Raw genomic sequence first — 20,928 nt, forward strand, 5'->3', positions numbered from 1 at the left:
AGTCCAAAATCTTTAGAGATGGTTTTGTAACCTTTTCCAGCCTAATAAGCATCAACAACGCTTTTATTGAGGTCCTCAGAAACCTCCTTTGTTCATGCCATGATCACAACACATTTGTGGAAGTGTAAGATCAGACATTGATAGATCCCTGTTCTTGAAATAAAGCAGGGTGCCCACTCACACCTGATTGTCATCCCATTGACTGAAATGACCCGACTCTAATTTCACCTTCAAATTAACTGCTAATCCTAGAGGTTCACATACTTTTGCCACTCACAGATATGTAATATTGGATCATTTTCCTCAATAAATAAATGGCCAAGTATAATATTTTTGTCTCATTTGTTTAACTGGGTTCTCTATCTACTTTTAGGACTTGTGTGAAAATCTGATGTTTTCAGTCATATTTATGCAGAAATATAGAAAATTCTAAAGGGTTCACAAACTTTCAAGCACCACTGTACATGAGTGAGCCCCAGGACATACCATAAAGCAGCCAGTCACTCCACCGTCAACAAACCTGAGTGAACACGTCAGGGAGTGGGCAGCAGCCAAACATTCAAGTAAACCAAAACACTATGCCTGAGGACCCTCCCGATCTACTCCCTTACCCAATAAAAAGCTATTAACAAAAGGTTTGACAAAACAGATATGTTTTCAGCGCAGACTTAAACACTGAAACTGTCTGAATCCTGAACACAACTGGGAAGCTTATTCCATAACTGTGGAGTTTTGTAAATAAATAAAAAAAAAAAAAAAAAAAAAAAAAAAAAATACTCTGCCCCCTGATGTAGCCTTCACTATATGAAGTACCAACAAACAGACCACCTGTACCTTTTGATCCAAGTAGGCATGGTGGGTCAGAAAGGACTAGAAGTTCACTCAGGTACTGTGATGCAAGACCAATCTGTGCTTTATAGGTTAATAGTAGTCTTTTATAATCAATGCGAAATTTACATTTAAATTTACTTTGTGTCATTAGTCCTTGAACATCTTTTAAGTGTTGTGAGAAGGAATGACAACATTACAAAGTGGTAAATGCTCTACCGTCCTGACTTTAAGTGTTTTGAAACAATCAAAATTAAAATGTGTTTACGTTTGGGACACCGATAAAATTGATGAGGTAAAACATCAAATAATGTAATGTTGTATTGTTTTGAATGCAATGCAGGTCAAAGACTTAAAAATCATTGTTTAAAAATTATTTAAAAAAAGTCATGTGTCGGCCCTGCGATGACCTGGCGACTTGTCCAGGGCGTACCCCACCTCTCGCCCATAGTCAGCTGGAATAGGCTCCAGCTCGCCCGCGACCCTGCACAGGATAAGCGGCTACAGATAATGGATAGATGTTTTCAGTTTTAATTTCAACATACTGCCCCAACATATCTGATTTGCAGTTGTAAATTTACTTATAAATTTGCTCATTTCCAGCTTGTTAAATAAAGCCACATATAAGCATGTGGATATGAACAACATTCTACAACCTTTTTTTGTGTATGAATGAGAAAATTTGTACATACGGGTACATGAGACAACATTCTTGAAACGTACATCACACAAAAGACAATGTAGAACTTGTTCAAACATTCTTTATTTTTCAATCTTTGAAAATTGTCAATGAATAACACAGAACACATGATGCAGTCATCCTACTTTTAACAATAAACAAGCAAGGCATTGGATGAAATGCAAATTAAAAAAATAAAATAAAAAACCCCACCCTTTATTGCAGAAAAAAAAAAGAATAAATAAAATCTGCCAGTTTCAGTGATCCTACAATCTTGGCATAAGATCTAAACATCCTGCTAAAGCAGTTATGGTAATCAAACAAAATCATACCTAATTTCTTTTAAAATGGACAAAAAATATTTAAGGAGCGCTAAGAAGGATTTGCAGCAGAGATGGTGGCATGTTGGTGATCATACTGTACTTTCTGATGATGAGCGACAGAGACGGATGGTTTTCATCACTTTCACCAAGTTGATGGATGAAGGCTAGCAGAGACTGTACATTGTCTACACCCACAAACACAGAAAAGGAAAAACAACCCCAATTCAGTAAACACAAAACTGCACTTATGAAGATCAGAATGCATTTACCTTACCAAAGTCAACATCACCTACCAGGGGAAGTCTTCTTTGAATTCAGTGAACTTATGCCGCACCATGAAGGTGGCTAAAGCATCAGCTACCTGTTTAAAAAAAAAAAAAAAAGAATTAGGGTCACTGAGAATTATGTAGGCAGGTCATTCAATATAAACAACTGCCACATAACTTAAAGTGCATATCACAGGTAAATTCAGGAGCAAGATCAATGTAATTCTCCTATTTTATATTAAACTTTGGTCAAATATTTGTCACATTTTGCGCAATACCAGAAAAATTCAGTTGAAATCAAGCCATTTGAGGCGAATTGGTCCGCCTCTGAAAAAACTTGGCATTTGGATTTCCCGGCAAACATTGATTTTCGTGACGTCATGTGCGGGACGCCTCCTTCTGAATCCTACGTCAGCGCTGGTTTGTTTATGAGAAAATGACTGTATTATTTACATCCCCATTGTTGTCTCCGTCGTCTTCACTAGTTGAATCATCATCATCAAATCCAAACAGATGAAGCCCCAATTCTGACATCTCATTATATTCTTCATCCAAAAGGTGAAGCAACACTGCGCTCAGGTGACAATTCTATATTTCAATGCAAAATCGCTAGCTGCTAAACTTGGTGTACACAGGCTGTGCACTGAAACTGTGCAAGCTCTCGCAGCCTGCTGGCGCTTCCGCAGGTAACGTCACGAACCTGGCTCCAGACTCCCTTGGGATTTTTCCAGACGTGTTTTGTTATTTTATTTTTTCTGCTGTAGACAGATGGCCTTGTGCAAAATTACCCTTCTGGATGATGAGTGTGTAAAGGGACATACTTTCATTCATATATATATATATATATATATATATATATATATATATATATATATATATATATACACAAAATAAAATTGGTCCAGGATATGCACTTTAAAATGACCCAAAATTGGCTGTCAGTCATTTAGTAAATGTGTGCGCCACTGCTTTTGTAGGCCAAACAAAAATTTTAAAATGCGTGTTTCAGGATGCTGATTTTCAAATAAGTGGCAATCACCTATAAATTACGAAGTCCATTCATAGCATAGCTGATTTGTATTTATTAACACAAATTTCACAGGAGCTGGAAATGACAAAATGACAACTCTGTCAAAGTGCAGCTTTAAAAGTTTGGCATGTGTACTAGATTTTTTTCCACTAATGCAGCTTAACCACTAAGGCACATCAGCTACCTCAGACAGACACACACCATCCTTATCTACACTTATCATCCATGTTAATACACCTGCTCATTTTTTTTCCCCAGTTATCCAATCAGCCAAATCATGTGGCAACACAATGCATAAGAGCATGCAGATACAAGTCAAGAGCTTCACTTGATCACATCAAACATCAGAATAGGGAAAAATTGTGAACTCTGTGACTAACCACAGCATGGATGTTGGTGCCAGAGGGACTGGTTTGATTACAGTGGTGCTTGAAAGTTTGTGAACCCTTTAGAATTTTCTATATTTCTGCATAAATGTGACCTAAAACATCATCAGATTTTCACACAAGTCCTAAAAGTAGATAAAGAGAACCCAGTTAAACAAATGAGACAAAAATATTATACTTGGCCATTTATTTATTGAGGAAAATGATCCAATATTACATATCTGTGAGTGGCAAAAGTATGTAAACATCTAGGATTAGCAGTTAATTTGAAGGTGAAATTAGAGTCGGGTGTTTTCAATCAATGGGATGACAATCAGGTGTGAGTGGTGTAGGTACAGTCCGCCATTTTGTGTCTAAGAACCACAACTCCCAGCCAACTTCCGCGTGACCTACGTCACGCCGGGGCGGGATCATCTACGTCAGTCCGCCATGAGCGCATAAGTCCAGGCGGAAGCTCCCAGCTCTTTGTCTCTCGTGTCTGGTTTTCAAGGAATCTAGACGCATAAAGAGATGCTCTCAAACCCAAAAACACCTCTTTCTTGCAAGATCCATCATTCAGCGCGATTTCTTACCCTTGGCCAAGGTAAACTCTAGAGTCGCGCGATCTTTAAACTCAACCCGAGTTACAACCGGTTTATTCGTATTAGAAGTGACGTCACGACTGCAGCCCAGGCAGTTAAAAGTTAAGAAGCGATTGAATCCTTTTTAACTCAAAAGCGCTGTGCATATTATTCTGATCAGAGACTTTCCTCCTCATCACGAGCCACGACGCGTTGGATCAAGAGAAGTTCTCTGTCCACGGAATCGACTCACGTGCTCCATAACGGCGAGACTCAGAAGTTTTAGAACATCTCCCTAATCTTGCATATAAGTGAGATACTGGAAGTAAGACAGTCAACATTTTGGGCATAATAAATTAAGATAGTCTTAGGAATTTGCTTTTATTGAAATAGTGTGAATTTAAACTCAGGTTTATCTGTTACACTGTTAAACACGCAGCGTGTTGAATTGATTTATTTTGTTTAATCTCAATTGTTTTAATAGATAGGCTGTGCATGCTTTTCTTTACTACGAACATATTTAGTTCTCTTATTATACATCTTGATCGCATCAAGGTTTCAGTGGATTCAGTACTGTACAAGTTGGTGAAATTAGCCTATGGTTAATTTCTTTGGCTCATTAGCGTCCAAAGCTAATTCCTTTGTTTCATTAGCCTCACAGGCCCATCAGGCCTGATAAACCACACCTCAGCTAGAAATCCTCTTTGTTCAGGCCACGTGGCCACTCACAAAGATACCCTAGTTAGCCACACGGCTAATTCCTTTGTCTTAGCTTAGCCCCAAAGCTAATCTAGGCCTACCACATGCTTAGCTAGGCCATAGGGCCTTTAACAAGCACATTAGCAACAAGCTAGACCTAACACACCTTTCTTTGTTTAACTCCACGAGGTGGTCCTTAACTCCTCCCCCACAAACACGCGGAGTTAGCCACAAGAGCCAACCCTCTCAAGAGCAACACCCAAGGTGTCTCTCTCTCTCTCTCTCTCTCTCTCTCTCTCTCACACACACACACACCTCACTGTATATATTCCAACTGATTATCCATTTTTATCTTTGTTTAATAAATTCATTTATCAAACAAACTGATTTACTTGTGTTCCAATAAATATCTGAAGTCACCCAATCTCTCAAAGAATTCAAAAAGGTGCAGATGATTTATGTAATATGGTAAGTGATCAATAATAATTTGGAAATATACCATAATTTAGCTGTTTGGTAATTTATCCAGGATTAATGAAACGATTCACTAAATGATTCATTTGAGTGATTCACCTGAATGATTCACCTGAATGATTCAGTTCAAATGATTCAATGAGACTGATTCTATAGTATGATTCAATTCAAATGAGTCAAATTAAATGATTCAATGGGATTGATTCAATATAATTATTAACCTTCAAATTTAATGAGACTGATTTAATGAGATTGATCACTTAATATTAATAGTAACTGTGATTGTACCTACAGTGGGCACCCTATTTTATTTCAAGAACAAGGATCTATCAAAGTCTGATCTTCACAACACATGTTTGTGGAAGTGTATCATGGCACGAACAAAGGAGATTTCTGAGGAGCTCAGAAAAAGCGTTGTTGATGCTCATCAGGCTGGAAAAGGTTACAAAACCATCTCGAAAGAGTTTGGCCTCCACCAATCCACAGTCAGACAGATTGTGTACAAATGGAGGAAATTCAAGACCACTGTTACCCTCCCCAAGCATGGTTGACCACCAAAGATCACTCCACAAGCAAGGCGTGTAATAGTCAGTGAGGTCACAAAGGACCCCAGGGTAACTTCTAAGCAACTGAAGGCCTCTCTCACATTGGCTAATGTTAAGAGTCCACCATCAGGAGAACACTGAACAACAATGGTGTGCATGGCAGGGTTGCAAGGAGAAAGCCACTGCTCTCCAAAAAGAACATTGCTGCTCGTCTGTAGTTTGCTAAAGATGACGTGGACAAGCCAGAAGGCTACTGGAAAAATGTTTTGTGGACTGATGAGACCAAAATAGAACTTTTTGGTTTAAATGAGAAGTGTTATGTTTGGAGAAAGGAAAACACTGCATTTCAGCATAAGAACCTTATCCCATCTGTGAAACATGGTGGTGGTAGTATCATGGTTTGGGTCGGTTTTGCTGCATCTGGGCCAGGACAGCTTGCCATCATTGACGGAACAATGAATTGTGAATTATACCAGCGAATTCTAAAGGAAAATGTCAGGACATTTGTCCATGAACTGAATCTCAAGAGAAGGTGGGTCATGCAGCAAGACAACGACCCTAAGCGCACAAGTCGTTCTACCAAAGAATGGTTAAAGAAAAATAAAGTTAATGTTTTGGAATGGCCAAGTCAAAGTCCTGACCTTAATCCAATCGAAATATTGTGGAAGGACCTGAAGCGAGCAGTTCATGTGAGGAAACCCACCAACATCCCAGAGTTGAAGCTGTTCTGTATGGAGGAATGGGCTAAAATTCCTCCAAGCCGGTGTGCAGGACTGATCAAGTTACCGGAAATGTTTAGTTGCAGTTATTGCTGCACAAGGGGGTCACACCAGATACTGAAAGCAAAGCTTCACATACTTTTGCCACTCACAGATATGTAATATTGGATCATTTTCCTCAATAAATAAATGACCAAGTATAATATTTTTGTCTCATTTGTTTAACTGGGTTCTCTTTATCTACTTTTAGGACTTGTGTGAAAATCTGATGTTTTAGGCCATATTTATGCAGAAATATAGAAAATTCTAAAGGGTTCACAAACTTTCAAGCACCACTGTACTTCAGAAACTGCTCTCCTGGGATTTTCACACACAACAGTATGAGTTCACACAGAATGGTGCAAAAACAGAAAACATTGAGTGAGCGACAGTTCCATGGGTGGAAACACCTTTTTAAATTTGAGAAGTCAGAGGAAAATGGTCAGATTGGTTTGGGCTGCCAGGAAGGCTATTGTAACTCATATAATCACACTCTACACCTGTGGTGAACAGAAAAGCATCTCAGAATGAAGAAAACATTGATCCTTGAGGTGGACAGGCTACAACAGCAGACGACCACACATGGAGTCCACTCCCATCAGCCGAGAACAGGTATCTGAGGCTACCATGGGCACAGGCCCATTGAAACTGGACAGATGGTGATTTTTAATAATTTTTTTTTTGGGGGGGGGGAATCATCACCTGGTCTTTTTTCCAGGTGTTTAACTCTCCAATTTGGCCAAGTCTGTGCCCATGAGAGCCTCAGAATCTTGATCTTGACTGACAGGAGTAGAATCTGATGTGGTCTTCTACTGTTGTAGCACCATCCACCTCAAGGTTTGATGTGCATGTTGAGATGCTCATCTGCTCACCATGGTTGAAAGAGTGCTTATTTGAGTTGCTATAGTCTTTCTATCAACTCATGCCAGTCTGGTCATTCTAATTCTGATCTCTCTCATCAACCAGGTGTTTCAGCCTGCAGACTGTCTGTACACAGTATGTGGGTGCCCCCCGCCCCACCACACACCATTCTGTGTGAACTTTGCGTGAAATTCCCAAGAGATCAGCAGTTTCTGAAATACTCAAACCAGCCCATATGGCACCAACAATCATGCCATGGTTAAATTCAGAGATCACAATTTTCCTCCCCATTCTGATGTTTAAACTTTAACTGAAACTTCTGGCCTGTATCTACATGACGTTATTCATTGTGCTGCTGCCACATGATCAGCTATTTGGATAACTGCATAAAAGAGCAGGTGTACAGGTACTTCTATTAAAGTGGGCAGTGAGTGAAGGGCAGCATTGCTTTTTAACTGAATGGCTTGTTTGAATGTATTAAAAGAGAACTGAAGTCATTTTTAAACTCTATTTCTTAACATGTTATTCAATTACATTTTAGTAACCTTATATTGTGACTCGTATTGACAACTAATTGCAATTAAATATTATACTTATTGGCCTATTCCGTTTTTAGCTATGTTGAACTTAGTTCATTTGGTCCACGGCAGGCATCACTTATCCGCGCAATCTTCACGAGACATGAAGTGTCAGCCAGGTGTCAGTGCCCCCATTTTAAAAACTGTTTTCCAAACAAAATATTGCACAAAAACAAGTTTAAATGATGATTACTGCCTACTTTTTTCAAACTTTCCTGATTGCTACCAAAACAAACAAAACTTCCGGCTTGACTACATCAGCATTCGAAAGAGGGCGCGCGCGTCTTGACAACGTTGGCAGATGTTGGTCACTTTGATTTCCGCTGTACGTTTTACTTCCGTCCTATGATGTCTTGCACAGGTCTCAACGAATCTCGTTTACGGCCATCGCTTTGACACATGGACTGATATATTACACAGCATGTTTCAAACACTCATAACTTGCTATAGCAGTGACAAAATAGCTGTCAGAAATACATTCCTATATTTAATGAGATAAACAGAATTTTGATAGTAAAAAAAAATTGCCTTCAGTTCTCCTTTAATTACTTTTAGACTGTTTTTTCCAAGTCATTAATATGAAACAACTCCAGTCCCACAAAATCTCTTAAATTTGTGTGCGTCATTGAAACAAAGAAGCTTGACAACTTGTACAGGAAAACTGACTCAGGTAACTTGGAAACTCCAAAGTAGCTCAGGCTACTTTGTACAGGAGGTTTTGTAGCTGATCCATCAAGGTTTACATGACATTACTGAGTCTCCTTATATACACAGAGTGAAACAAACAAATGATTTATGAAAAAAATTTTGTATCCAGTGCAATAATTGAGGCTCAATGTTTTAATAGTATTTGTATGTTAGAGATGAAAGTGGAGCAAAGAAAAAAAAAAATCCTGAACTTTTGAAAGTCAAACTAAGATATTGGGGGGGCAACGTCCCCCGAAAATATTTTAATAACATAACATGCAAAACCCTGCATTATCGTGCATTTTAGTACTTATTTTCACTAAAACAAGTTATAACTTTTAAGCCTTTTTCTTTCATGTACATTAATGATTAACGTCAAAAATATCAAATTTAATTCCCCTAGTTAATGAGTAATTTTCAGGAGTGTATTTAGAAAACGTGGTGATTTTCCTGGCTACACAGTTCATTACTTTGGAAAAAAAAAAAAAAGACAGTTGAAGGTAAACTCAGCAAAATCCCAAAACAGTACTGTTGAAAAGTAAAGGTCTGTTACACTACGTTCACACTGCAAGGCTTAATGCTCAATTCCGATTTTTTTGTGAAATCCAATTTTTTTGTGAGGTCGTTCACATTAACAAATATATGCGACTTGTATGTGATCCTCAGTATGAACGAAAAGCGACCTAAAAGTGTTCCACATGCGCATTGCAGGATACGACGACGTCACACGCAGTGAGCATGGCCAGTGTTTACGGAAGTAACCTAAAGTTTCCTGTGTATGACAGTAGCCAGCATGGAGTACCTGGCGATGATGCAGTTGTTGTTGCGACGGAGCCAGAACATGCACAATAGCCTGATGTTAAGGAGGAGGTTGAGAAGGAAGAGGGCAAGGGTTTTGGCTCAGGCGTTCTGCGGGGTAGTGACTGCAACCTCCGTTCAAAGGAATGTGTGGGTGCAGAGTCTCATTGATGCCATGCGCCATGTTGTTGTAAATTTTTTTGAGAGACCCGCCGCCTACTTCAGCGCAGAATAGTGACGTTTGTGGCTTGTTGATGACGTGTAAGTCGGATGAATGCGACCTGGCGGTTCAGACTGAAGTCGCATATGAAAAGATCGGATAGGAATCGGAATTAGGACCACATATCCAAACGGCCTGGGTCGGATTTGAAAAAATCGGATCTGTGTCGTTCATATTGTCAATAAAAGATCGGATACAGGTCACATATGGGCGAAAAAATCGGATTTGAGTCACTTCAGCCTGCAGTGTGAACGTAGTGTTAGAGTTTCTAAAGCTTTCAGGTTTCAATGTTGGGGACATTGAGCCTCGTTTATCAATCTTTTAGTAGAGTTGTGCGTTAGCATAAGCTAAAGTGAACTAAAAATTTCCAATTCATATTTATGCGAGCTGAAGCCAATTGTTTACATTAGTTCGTATTGTCTGTAAATTTAAACAGCCAATGAATACCAAATTTTTCATGTAAATCAGGGGCATAGGGTGTGTGTGTGTCACACACTGACTGGCAGCCTGAGTACATTATGTAACAAAAAATAATTACCATTGCTAGTTTTAGGTAGCTTAGAAACCGGCTCCTCCATTATTGCTGTTTCTTCCACGTTTTCTTGATGTGTTCTAGAAACGGCACTAAAACTTAGCTTCGAAACCACAAAATGCAACTTTGATGGGGAAAAAAAATATATATATATATAATAAATTGCTTACCTCTCTTCACATCGAAAGAAGGAGGAAAGTTTTGCTTGTTTTGACATGGCAAATTATTAACACGAGGAAATGCTCGTAATTCGCAACTAAAAAGACTGCAGCTACACTAGCAGCTTGACCATGCTTTCTAGTGCGATTGTGTTGCGCTTGCGCAGAACGGTGTCAGTCCTGCGCACCTTAGCACGTGCACCTGAAGGCGTGCCTTGGGCGCGCGTGCCTAACGAGCTCCGTTAACAAAGAACACCTGTCTTTAATCAATGAACTATGTTTGGGCTATTTGAGGACCGCGCCCAAGCAAGGACGATGCGAAGTATTACGCCGCGTCTAGGAACGCGAAAAATCCGAAAAATAAATGTCTCCATTCGGAAAACCGGAGATTTTCAAGAGTTTTGTCAAATATCTGGATTTCCGGGTATTTCCGGAAGACTTTCATCCCTGATGTTAAGCAGTTTGTGTGCACTGCAGAAAACAACAATAGAAAGGAATTTTCAATACCCTATTGGCAACTTGGAAACAGAAGAATTATGTAAAAACAGTAACCAAAAGAATAAATGAAACATACTTTTTCAGGTGCATCCTCATGAACAGCATGGCCACACTGTGGGAGAACCTGCATCTGGAACTTTCCTTTGGGGGAGGTACAGTGGCAGAAATGTACAGATCTAATCGAAAACATTTTATACGACAATTACTATCCTGGTGTTTTTTCCTTACTTAAGACCTACCCTGCATCTGTCCTATGGTTAGGTCTTTATCCAGTCGGTCAACGCCTGGAGAAAAACAACACACATTCACAGGGTAATTTCTTTTAAAAAGTGCATTATTTTTATTTCCCCACTGTGGAATGTTTGAAATCTCTGTTCACATTTGTACAAGACAAAGTGGCAACTAGTTTTTTTTTTTTTACAGATATATATTTATTTATACACACCTACCTCAAACAATTTAGAATACATCATGAAAAAGTTCAATATTTTCTATCCATTATTTAAGAAAGTGAAAATTTAGTATGTATTCTAGACTCATTACATAAACTAATGTTTCAAGCATTTTTTTTCTATTTTAATTTTGACAACTATGGCCTACTGGGCAAAATTAAATACATAAACCCCAACACAAAAGGAGTGTGTCATTTGGCGACTGAGTGCAACAGTGTAAATACCATGTATCTCTCGGTCTGGTCCAGTACACACAATCACAATCATGGGAAAGACTGCAGACTTGACAGTTGTCCAGAAGATGATCATCGACACCCTCCACAAGAAGGGTAAGCCACAGAAGGTTGTTGCTGAAAAGGCTGGCTGGAAAAGGTGCACAAGCAACAGGGATGACCACAGCACTGAGAGGACTGTCTAGAAAAGCCTATTCATTAACTTGGGAGAGCTTCACAAGGAATGGACTGAGGCTGGTATCAGTGCATCAAGAGCCACCACACACAGACGCCTTCGAGAAAGGGGCTACAACTGTCGCATTCCTAATATCAAGACACTCCTGAACCAGAGACATTAGAAGTGTCTAACTTGAGCTAAGGAGAGAAAGAACTGGACTGTTGCTCAGGTGTTCCAAAGTCCTCCTTTTAGAGGAAAGTAAATTTTGCATGTCATTTGGAAATCAAGGTCCTCGAGTCTGGAGGAAGAGTGGAGAAGCACAGAATTCAAGGTGTTTGAAGTCCAGTGTGAAGTTTCCACAGTTTGTGATAATTTGGGATGCCATGTCATCTGCTGGTGTTGGTGCACTGGGTTTTATCGAGTCCAAAGTCAACACCGCCATCTAACAGGAGATTTTAGAGCACTTCATGCCACCGTCTGCTGACAAGCTTTATGGAGATGCAGATTTCCTTTTCCAGCAAGGCTTAGCACCTGCCCACAGTGCCAAAACTAGTATCAAATGGTTTAGTGACCATGATATTACTGTGCTTGATTGGCCAGCTAACTCACCAGACCTGAACCCCATAGAGAATCTACAGGGTACTGTTAAGAGGAGGATGAGAAACACCCGACCCAAAAAAAAAAAGAGCTGAAGCCCAAACAACCTGGGCTTCAAGCTGATCACCTCCATGCCATGCCACATTGATGCAATAATTCGTGGTAAATAGGGATGTTAACTGATGACCGTTTGACCGGTGGTTGACCGAATCAACGTCAACCGGTTAATTTTTTTTTGGTTGTCGGTTAAAAAAAAAAAAATCAGGAGTCACGTGGGATCGCGAAGCACGATGGATGTGTGAGGGAGCTGCTCCGTCAAACCCCCAAAATAAATTTATTTTATGACACGATAGACTCCAGAATTTAGGGGAAAATATTGCATCAGAGGCAGGAGTACCACTACAAGTTTAGTAGGGGATAAGTTGGTGAAGTTATATTAGGCCATTATGAGTGCAGCGTCGAAAACACGCACTGCTAAGCAAGGGGCTAGTCATGCTAGCATACAGAGCTCCGCCAAAAGCTCCGATTCCGGGTCAGCGTTGCCTTCAGAAATGGCCAAGGCACCGCCTGGATTTGCCGAACTGCAAGCAGCACTTCAGAAAGCAATGGAGGAGATGTCTCGATTCAGTGGTACTCTAACAACCCTACAAGCAGATGTGACAAGTGTCAAGAATAATCAAGGTAAAATTAAGACAGATGTGGAATCTATTGTCCAGCGATTGGGCGAGGCTGAGGGTCGGATCTCAGAATTGGAAGACGAGAGAGACAAATGGAAGATGATGGCTAAAACGAGTGCCAAAGAGTGCGCTGAGCTACGTGAGAGGGTGAATGATATGGCCAACAGGGAAAGACGTCTTAATGTGCGAATCTTCGGGTTGAAAGAAAAGAAAGGAAGTCAGATAAAGCTGCGTGAACGTGTGAGGAACTTTTTTACTGATGCTTTGGGAGTGAATGTGGCCGAGTCGGAGCTTCAAATGGTGCATCGAGTGTTTTCTGAAACATCTGAGCCGAATAAGCCACCGCGCCCGGTTATTGTTAGCTTTCAGAGTTTTCTGGAGAAGGAACGTGTCATGACGGCGGTGAAAACAAAGGCTCGCATAGGTGAAGGGATACATTGGGACGATTCCAACATTTCTGTCTTTCCTGACATGACCAAGGACGTGTCGGCCAAAAGAAAGCAGTTTACTGAAGTAAGGAGGAAATTACACGAGATGAATATTCGTTTCACACTGGCGTTCCCTGCAACCCTTCGTTTTACATGGAAAGGGGAAAAGGTGAGCTTCACAGACCCACGTGAAGCACTGGAGCTTTTGAGTGACGCACGAGCGCTGGCAACTGTGGACGACGCTGAACGGGGCTAGGAGATGCGGTGGCAAATGTCGCTTGTTTTCTTCTGGAAGCGGACTGCGCGGAGCCAAAGTTTGAGGATTACAATATATTTCTGTTTTTGTCCTGGGCTAATGAGCCTTGGATTTTAATTGGTGTTCATTCCTTGGACTTGGGCGGGCGCATAGGTTTGCTAAACCAGATGACTGTGAGTAGCCTATTTGATAGACCCACAGAGGTCTAAAGTGGTCCTTAGTTTTTCATTTGATTACCTATATGTTCATGTAAACAGCTATAGCCTAATGGCAGCGTGGTTTTGTAATAGCTGTCAAGAGAAAGGTTGAGGCTAATTTGGAGTTGTAGTAAGAAATGTTGGCGTGTTAATTATTGCTAACAAGTATTCAGAAAGGGGGTTTTGTGGAGTCTGGAGGTATCTGGCTGTTGCGCCTTACGGACCATGTATGGGTGGGGATATTTCTTTTTTGCAAAAAGAAGTATTGGGAGATGTGGGTGGGGGGTGTTAGGGTTGCTTTGTGTGTGTGTGGTTTTTTTTTTTTTTTTTCTTTCTTCTGTTTATTATAGTCTGCACAGCTGGGATTGTGGGTGGGTATTCCCCTCTGTGGGCACACCTTCAAATGTTCAATGTATTATTACCAAATGGCTAAAATGATTAAAATTATAACATGGAATATAAATGGTTCCCAGAATCCTATAAAAAGAAAGAAGTGGTTAAGCTATCTGAAGTCTCACCAAGCAGATATTGCTTTAATTCAAGAGACTCATATGGAGGGTAAAGAAGCAGAGAAGCTTAAACGTGATTGGGTAGGACAGGTATTTCACAGTTCGTACAGTAGTAAGAAGAATGGGGTGGCAATATTGGTGCACAAAAAATTAAACTTAGTAATGCTCAATCAGAAGAAAGATGAGGAGGGTAGGATGATTTGTATTCATGCTGCCATTGATGGAGTGAAGATGAATATTTGTAATGTGTATGCTCCAAACAAAGATGATAGCGACTTTTTTCATATGGCTAATAAGAGTGTTGGGGAACTTGAAGAGGCTCAGATAGTGATGGCTGGTGACTTTAATCAAGTACAGGATGCCTATATAGATCGAACTACACATCATAAATCTGTGCCAAGAGATAGGTTAGCTATACAACTGATGATGAAAGACCATGGCCTGATAGATATCTGGAGGGTGGTCAATCCTAGAGAAAAAGAATATACTTTTTTCTCCCATGTGCATAAATCATACTCAAGGATAGACTATTTCTTGGTTTCAAGAAAAATGACTGAGGTTGTAGCTGAGTGCAAGATTGGAGCAATAGCTTTGTCTGATCATGCTCCAGTAGAGTTGATATTAGAGCTGAAATCAAGTAAGCCAAGTGGAGGTCGGTGGAGACTAAATGCGTCATTTCTTCAGGATCCCACACTTAAGGCATTTATGGACACCCACCTTAAGAGCTTTTTTGAGCAAAATGTAGATTCAACAGAGAAGATCTCAAGTGTATGGGAAGCTTCAAAAGCGTTTATGAGGGGCCATTTTATCTCAAAGTCAAGTTATTTAAAAAGAATGTCTTATTTGAAGATTAAGGAATTAGAATCCCAGATCAAAAGTAAGGAAACCATGTTGTCACAATCTTATAGTGAACATCGATTTAAAGAAATATGTAACTTGAAATTTCAGCTAAATGAAATTTACAATAAGAAGGCAGAATATGCCCTTTTCAGATTGAAGACCAGCTTCTATGAGAGTGGTGAGAAGGCAAGTAAATTGTTGGCCTCACAACTGAAGAGGAAGGATGCTAGCCTCTTAATACCAGCTATTAATAATGATAGAGGGGAGGTGCTGACAGAGAATGCAGAAATTAATGGGTTATTTAAGAATTTCTATGAAGACTTATACAGATCAGAAATCCCTGTTGATAAGGATAGGTATACAGATTTTTTTTCAAATATAGAGATCCCTGTTGTGTCGCCAACACAAGTGCATATGATGGATGCCCCTGTAGACGAATTAGAGGTTAGAGCTGCCATTCTGTCAATGAAATCTGGAAAGTCACCGGGTCTTGATGGTTTTACGGCTGAATACTACAAGGTCAATATTGACACATTGGCTCCCATTTTAACAATGGTTTTCACAGAAGCATTTGAGGAGGGAAAACTCCCTCCCACCTTTAATGACGCAGTAATAACTGTTCTACTGAAGAAAGATAAGGACCCATATGCACCAAGTAGCTATAGGCCGATTAGCTTGGAGAACGTAGATTGTAAAATTCTGTCGAAGGTATTGGCAATGAGACTGGAGAAAGTCTTACCAACAATCATTAATGGAGATCAGGTTGGTTTTGTTAAGGGTAGATCTTCTGCAGATAACCTTAGGCGCCTATTACATCTTATGTGGATAAATCGTGATGAGAATGTTCCTGTGGCTGCTTTTTCTCTGGATGCTATGAAGGCGTTTGATAGAGTAGAGTGGGGGTATTTGATACACACACTGCAGGCCTTTGGTTTTGGGAAGGGATTTATCAAATGGGTTAAGGTTTTGTATTCAGCACCACGGGCAGCTGTTCTAACAAATGGCATCATGTCCCCTTTCTTTAATTTAGGAAGAGGCACAAGGCAGGGGGACCCATTATCCCCATTGTTATTTACCTTATTTGTGGAACCGTTGGCAATCGCTATAAGAGCTGATTCAAAAGTTAAGGGAGTGTTGGCAGGGGGGCAAATGCATAAGATGTTTCTATATGCTGATGACATCTTACTGATGTTGTCAGATCCAGCCTCCTCTATTCCAGGGGTTATGGATATTATTGAGAATTTCTCAAGAATTTCAGGCTATAAAATCAATTGGCAAAAATCTGAAGTAATGCCGGTGTCCAGTAGTTGCTCAAAGGCAGATATTGGGGCGTTTGCATTCACTTGGATACCATCAGGAATGAAATATCTGGGCATAAGGTTGACCATGGATTTCCAAACATTGGTACAAATTAATGTGAATCCAATTCTTCAGAATATTAAGACCAGCTTTGATAGGTGGAAAGTGTTACATTTATCTTTGTGGGGTAAAATAAATACAGTTAAAATGATGGTCTCTTCAAAGGTCAACTATGTTTCCATGATGATGCCTCTGACTATTCCTGATTCGTTGATAAGGCAATATAATGATATGGTTAAAGAGTATTTGTGGGAGGGAAAGAAGCCTAGGATTAGTTTAAATAAATTATTTACTACTAGGAGAAAGGGTGGACTGGCTTTGCCAAATGTGGAGCTGTATAGTATCTCCTTTGAAGTGTTCAGACTGTGTGAGCACTGGACACAGAGTGACTTAAAATTGGGATGGTTAGAAATTGAGAGGTCTCTGACCTTTCCATTTAGATACATAGATGCTTTGTCTCAAAAACTACTAGATGCCCAAGAAGTCAATCCCATATTTCAACATTCCAGGTATGTCTGGACAAAAGTCCATAAATTGCTGGGAGTGAGTCCTTACAAACAGGCTTACTCATCTATATGGGACAATCCTGCAATTAAAATAGGGAAGAGACCAGTGTTCTGGAAGACATGGCACGATAAGGGTATTACCACTATTGCTGATCTTTTTGAGGAGGGAGTGTTTGTTTCATTTCAAGGGCTCAAAGACAGGTATAATGTAAATGACAAGGGGGATTTTTGGAAATATCTTCAGTTACGAAGTTCTGTATTGTCTATGGGTTATAATACAAGACAGGATGAGAATGTCCTGCAAAGTTTCCTTAAGTTTCCAAGGTGTGGGCAGTCATCTTCTGTTTTTTATAACATGGCTGCTAATGCTCTGTATGGTAAAAATGAAAATCTGAGGTTAATATGGCAAAAAGATTTAGGTCTTGAATTGGAACAAGGTGTTTGGGATGATATTGTGCATAACATGGGTTGGTCAGTGAGAGATGTTAAGACAAGATTTGTACATTACAAAATAATTCATAAATACTACTGGACGCCTGTTAGGCTTAAGCGACTTGGTCTAATCAATAGCGATGAATGTTGGAAATGTAAGAATTCTAGGGGTACTTTTCTACACCTCATGTGGGACTGTCCACTTGTCTCTCCCTTATGGACTCAAGTGATTGGGACTATGGAAGAGTGGTTGGAGCAGCCCTTGCCGGGTTCACCTCGGCTCTGCTTGCTCGGCGATCGAACGGTGCTAACGGCTGATCTTACAAAGGCACAGTTTGGATTAATTCTTGCAGGCTTCCTTACTACAGCCAAAGTTATTTTAAGGAAATGGAAAAGTACAAGTGCACCTTGCTATAAGGACTGGATCGAGCTCATGACAAGTACAGCCTCTTACGAACTAATGTTTGCTAAAGTGAAAGACTCTGTGTCAAAGTTTTCTGCTATGTGGGATAGTTTCCTTACATATATTAAAGGGGAGGATCAGTGAGAAATGAGGTACAATACTAACTGACCTAAGGTACTGTGCATTGTGATGTGTGCTGGGGGAGGGGAAGAAGGGGGGATCTGCTGTGCGGCTATGTTGTGTTTGGGTGTTGTAATTGTCCTTATGTATATGTTTGGAAAAAATAAAAAAATGTGAATTACAAAAAAAAAAAAAAAAAAAATCAATCGTTTTGAAGCTGCCGATTTTGGAGCGGAGAACCTGGAATTCCGTGTTGTAAACGCTTGGGGCATGCCATACGTGTAAGGACGACAACTGATAAATCAAACACCCATTCAGTCATGTCCCGCCCTCCCGCCCCAGTTAAAGACAGCTGATAAATCAGAAACACCCATTCAGTCATGTCCCGCCCAGCTGCCACCCGGCGAAAGTGTAGACACAGGCTTTTTAGCTTACAAATTACTATTCTGGTTTTTTTTAATTATTATTAGAAGGCACATCGAGTTTAGTCCTGCCTTGGCCAGTGCATTCTGAAAGTATGTTTCGGTCTGTAGCCAACAATGCATGTTACTGCAGATCATATCTCTCCACACAAACTAAAGGCGCAGATGCCGACTTTTTTTTTTAATCACGCAGATCCGGTTGTTGTTTTTTTTTTTTTGGGGGGGGGGGGGGGGGGGGGGGGGCGCGTTGGAGTGTCTGATTGTAATTTCAAGGTGGATTCTGTATTAAAATGACTAAATAGGCGGGTGCCATTGCAGTCCATGAGGCGTGGGGGGTGTGGGAGGAGGGCAGTGGATCGGGGGGCTGTGCGCGTTTGCGCGGAAGCTGCGCAATCAGTTTATAAAACTGTACATTAAATTTTGCGCGGCTTTGGCGCGGGCGTGTGCAGCTTTCTGATTTGCTGTTTTCTTCTCGTGCCTGTACTTCCTGTGTTTCGTGGACTGTGGCGGCATTTGCTTATATGCAGAATTTGCTTTGATGAAGTTGTGGTCGGACGCTCCAACGCCCCCCCTTGGGAAAGGAAGGTCAGATCTGCGCGATTCAGCCGTGGAGAGGGTGGCATCCGCCAAAAGGCGCGCCGTTTGCATCCCTGTAATAATTCCAATTCTAGAATTTTAAACTCATAGGTTAACCGACTTTAACTGGCTAATGAGGCTCGGTGGTCGGCCAAGATTTTTTTTAGTTTTCGCCATCCCTAGTGGTAAATGAGTCACAACCAAGTATTGAGTTTATAAATGAACATAATTTTCAGATGTTGGACACTTCTGTATTGTAAATCCTTTTTTGACTGATCATAAATATTCTAATAATTTGATATTGGATTTCTGATTTTCATAAGCTATTAGCCATTAAGCATCAAAACAAAAAGGCTTGAAATATTTCACTGTGTGTGTAATGGATATAGAATACATGAAAGTTTACCTTTTTGAATCAAGTTACGGGGGGGGGGGGATCTTTTTCACAATATTCTAATTATTTGAGATGCACTAGTGTCTGTGATATATATATATATATATACACACACATACATACACACACACACACACACACACAGTGGGGAAAACAAGTATTTGATCCCTTGCTGATTTTGTTGGTTTGGCCACTAATAAAGACTCGATCAGTCTGTAATATTAATGGTAGGTGTAGTCTAACATGCTGAGACAGAATATCACAAAGAAAATCAAGAAATCGACTTTAAAGAATTTGTATTAATTTATTTGCATTTTATTGAGGAAAATAAGTATTTGAACCCTCTTGCCAAAAGGACTTAGTACTTTGTGGCAAACCCCTTATTAGCCAGCACAGAAGTCAGACGTTTTTTGTAGTTGATGACCAGGTTTCTGCACATATTAGGAGGAATTTTGGTCCACTCTTCTTTGCAAATGACCTCTAAATCAAGATTCCGTGGCTGTCGCTTGGCAACTCTGAGCTTCAGCTCTCTCCATAGATTTTCTATAGGATTCAGGTCTGGAGACTGGCTGGGCCACTCCATGACCTTGATATGTTTCTTCTTCAGCCATTCCTTGGTTGCCTTGGCTGTATGCTTTGGGTCATTATCCTGCTGGAAGACCCATCCACGACCCATTTTAAGCTTCCTGGCAGAGGGAAGGTGGTTTTCACTTAGGATTTTACGGTACATGGCTCCGTCCATCCTCCCATTGATACGGTGAAGTAGCCCTGTGCCCTGTGCAGAAAAACACCCCCAAAGCATAATGTTACCACCTCCATGCTTGACAGTGGGGATGGTGTTCTTGGGGTCATAAGCAGCATGTCTCTCCCTCCAGACACGACGGGTTGAATTGATGCCAAAGAGCTCAATTTTGGTCTCATCTGACCATAACACCTTCTCCCAGTCACTCTCCAAGTCATTCAGATGTTCATTGGCAAAGTTCAGGCGGGCCTGCACATGTGCTTTCTTAAGCAGGGGGACTTTGCGAGCACTGCAAGATGTTAGACCATTGCGGTGTAAAGTGTTACCAACTGTTTGCTTGGTGACTGTGATCCCAGCTGCTTTAAGATCATCCGCTAACTCTGCCTATGTTGTATTAGGTCTATTTCTCACCGTTCTTATGATCCTGGAAACCCCACAAGGTGAGATCTTGTTTGGAGCCCCAGACCTAGGTCGATTGATGATCATGTTGTTAGTCTTGTACTTGCGCACAATTGCACCAACAGTTGTCACCTTAACGCCCAGCTTCTTGCTAATGGTTTTGTAGCCCATACCAGTCTTGTGCAGGTCTACAATCTTCTCCCTTAAATCCACAGAAAGCTCTTTAGTCTTTCCCATGTTGGAGAGTTTGGAGTCTGACAAACTGATTGATTCTGTGGCAAGGTGGCTTTTATACAAGTCATTAGTGATATCCGGTGTCTTCAATTTAGGTGACAAGGTAATTTGGAGA

The 20,928-nt window shown here is 40.5% G+C and overlaps 1 protein-coding gene across 2 annotated transcripts in view; it reads right to left on the reverse strand.

The window, feature by feature from the left end:
- Positions 1 to 1,572: 1,572 nt before the first annotated feature.
- ppme1 (protein phosphatase methylesterase 1) overlaps positions 1,573 to 20,928 on the reverse strand; it is a 47,337-nt gene continuing 27,981 nt past the window's right edge. For both annotated transcript variants that reach the window (XM_060936179.1, XM_060936180.1), the window contains exons 11-14: positions 11,120 to 11,164; positions 10,957 to 11,021; positions 2,124 to 2,191; positions 1,573 to 2,015 (exon numbers count right to left, since the gene is read on the reverse strand). In XM_060936179.1, coding sequence (XP_060792162.1) covers position 2,015; positions 2,124 to 2,191; positions 10,957 to 11,021; positions 11,120 to 11,164 — 179 coding nt within the window. In that variant the 3' untranslated portion in view covers positions 1,573 to 2,014. The remainder of the gene's footprint in view (positions 2,016 to 2,123; positions 2,192 to 10,956; positions 11,022 to 11,119; positions 11,165 to 20,928) is intronic.

This window comes from Neoarius graeffei, chromosome 12, assembly GCF_027579695.1.
Source record: "Neoarius graeffei isolate fNeoGra1 chromosome 12, fNeoGra1.pri, whole genome shotgun sequence".
NCBI classification, from domain to species: domain Eukaryota; kingdom Metazoa; phylum Chordata; class Actinopteri; order Siluriformes; family Ariidae; genus Neoarius; species Neoarius graeffei.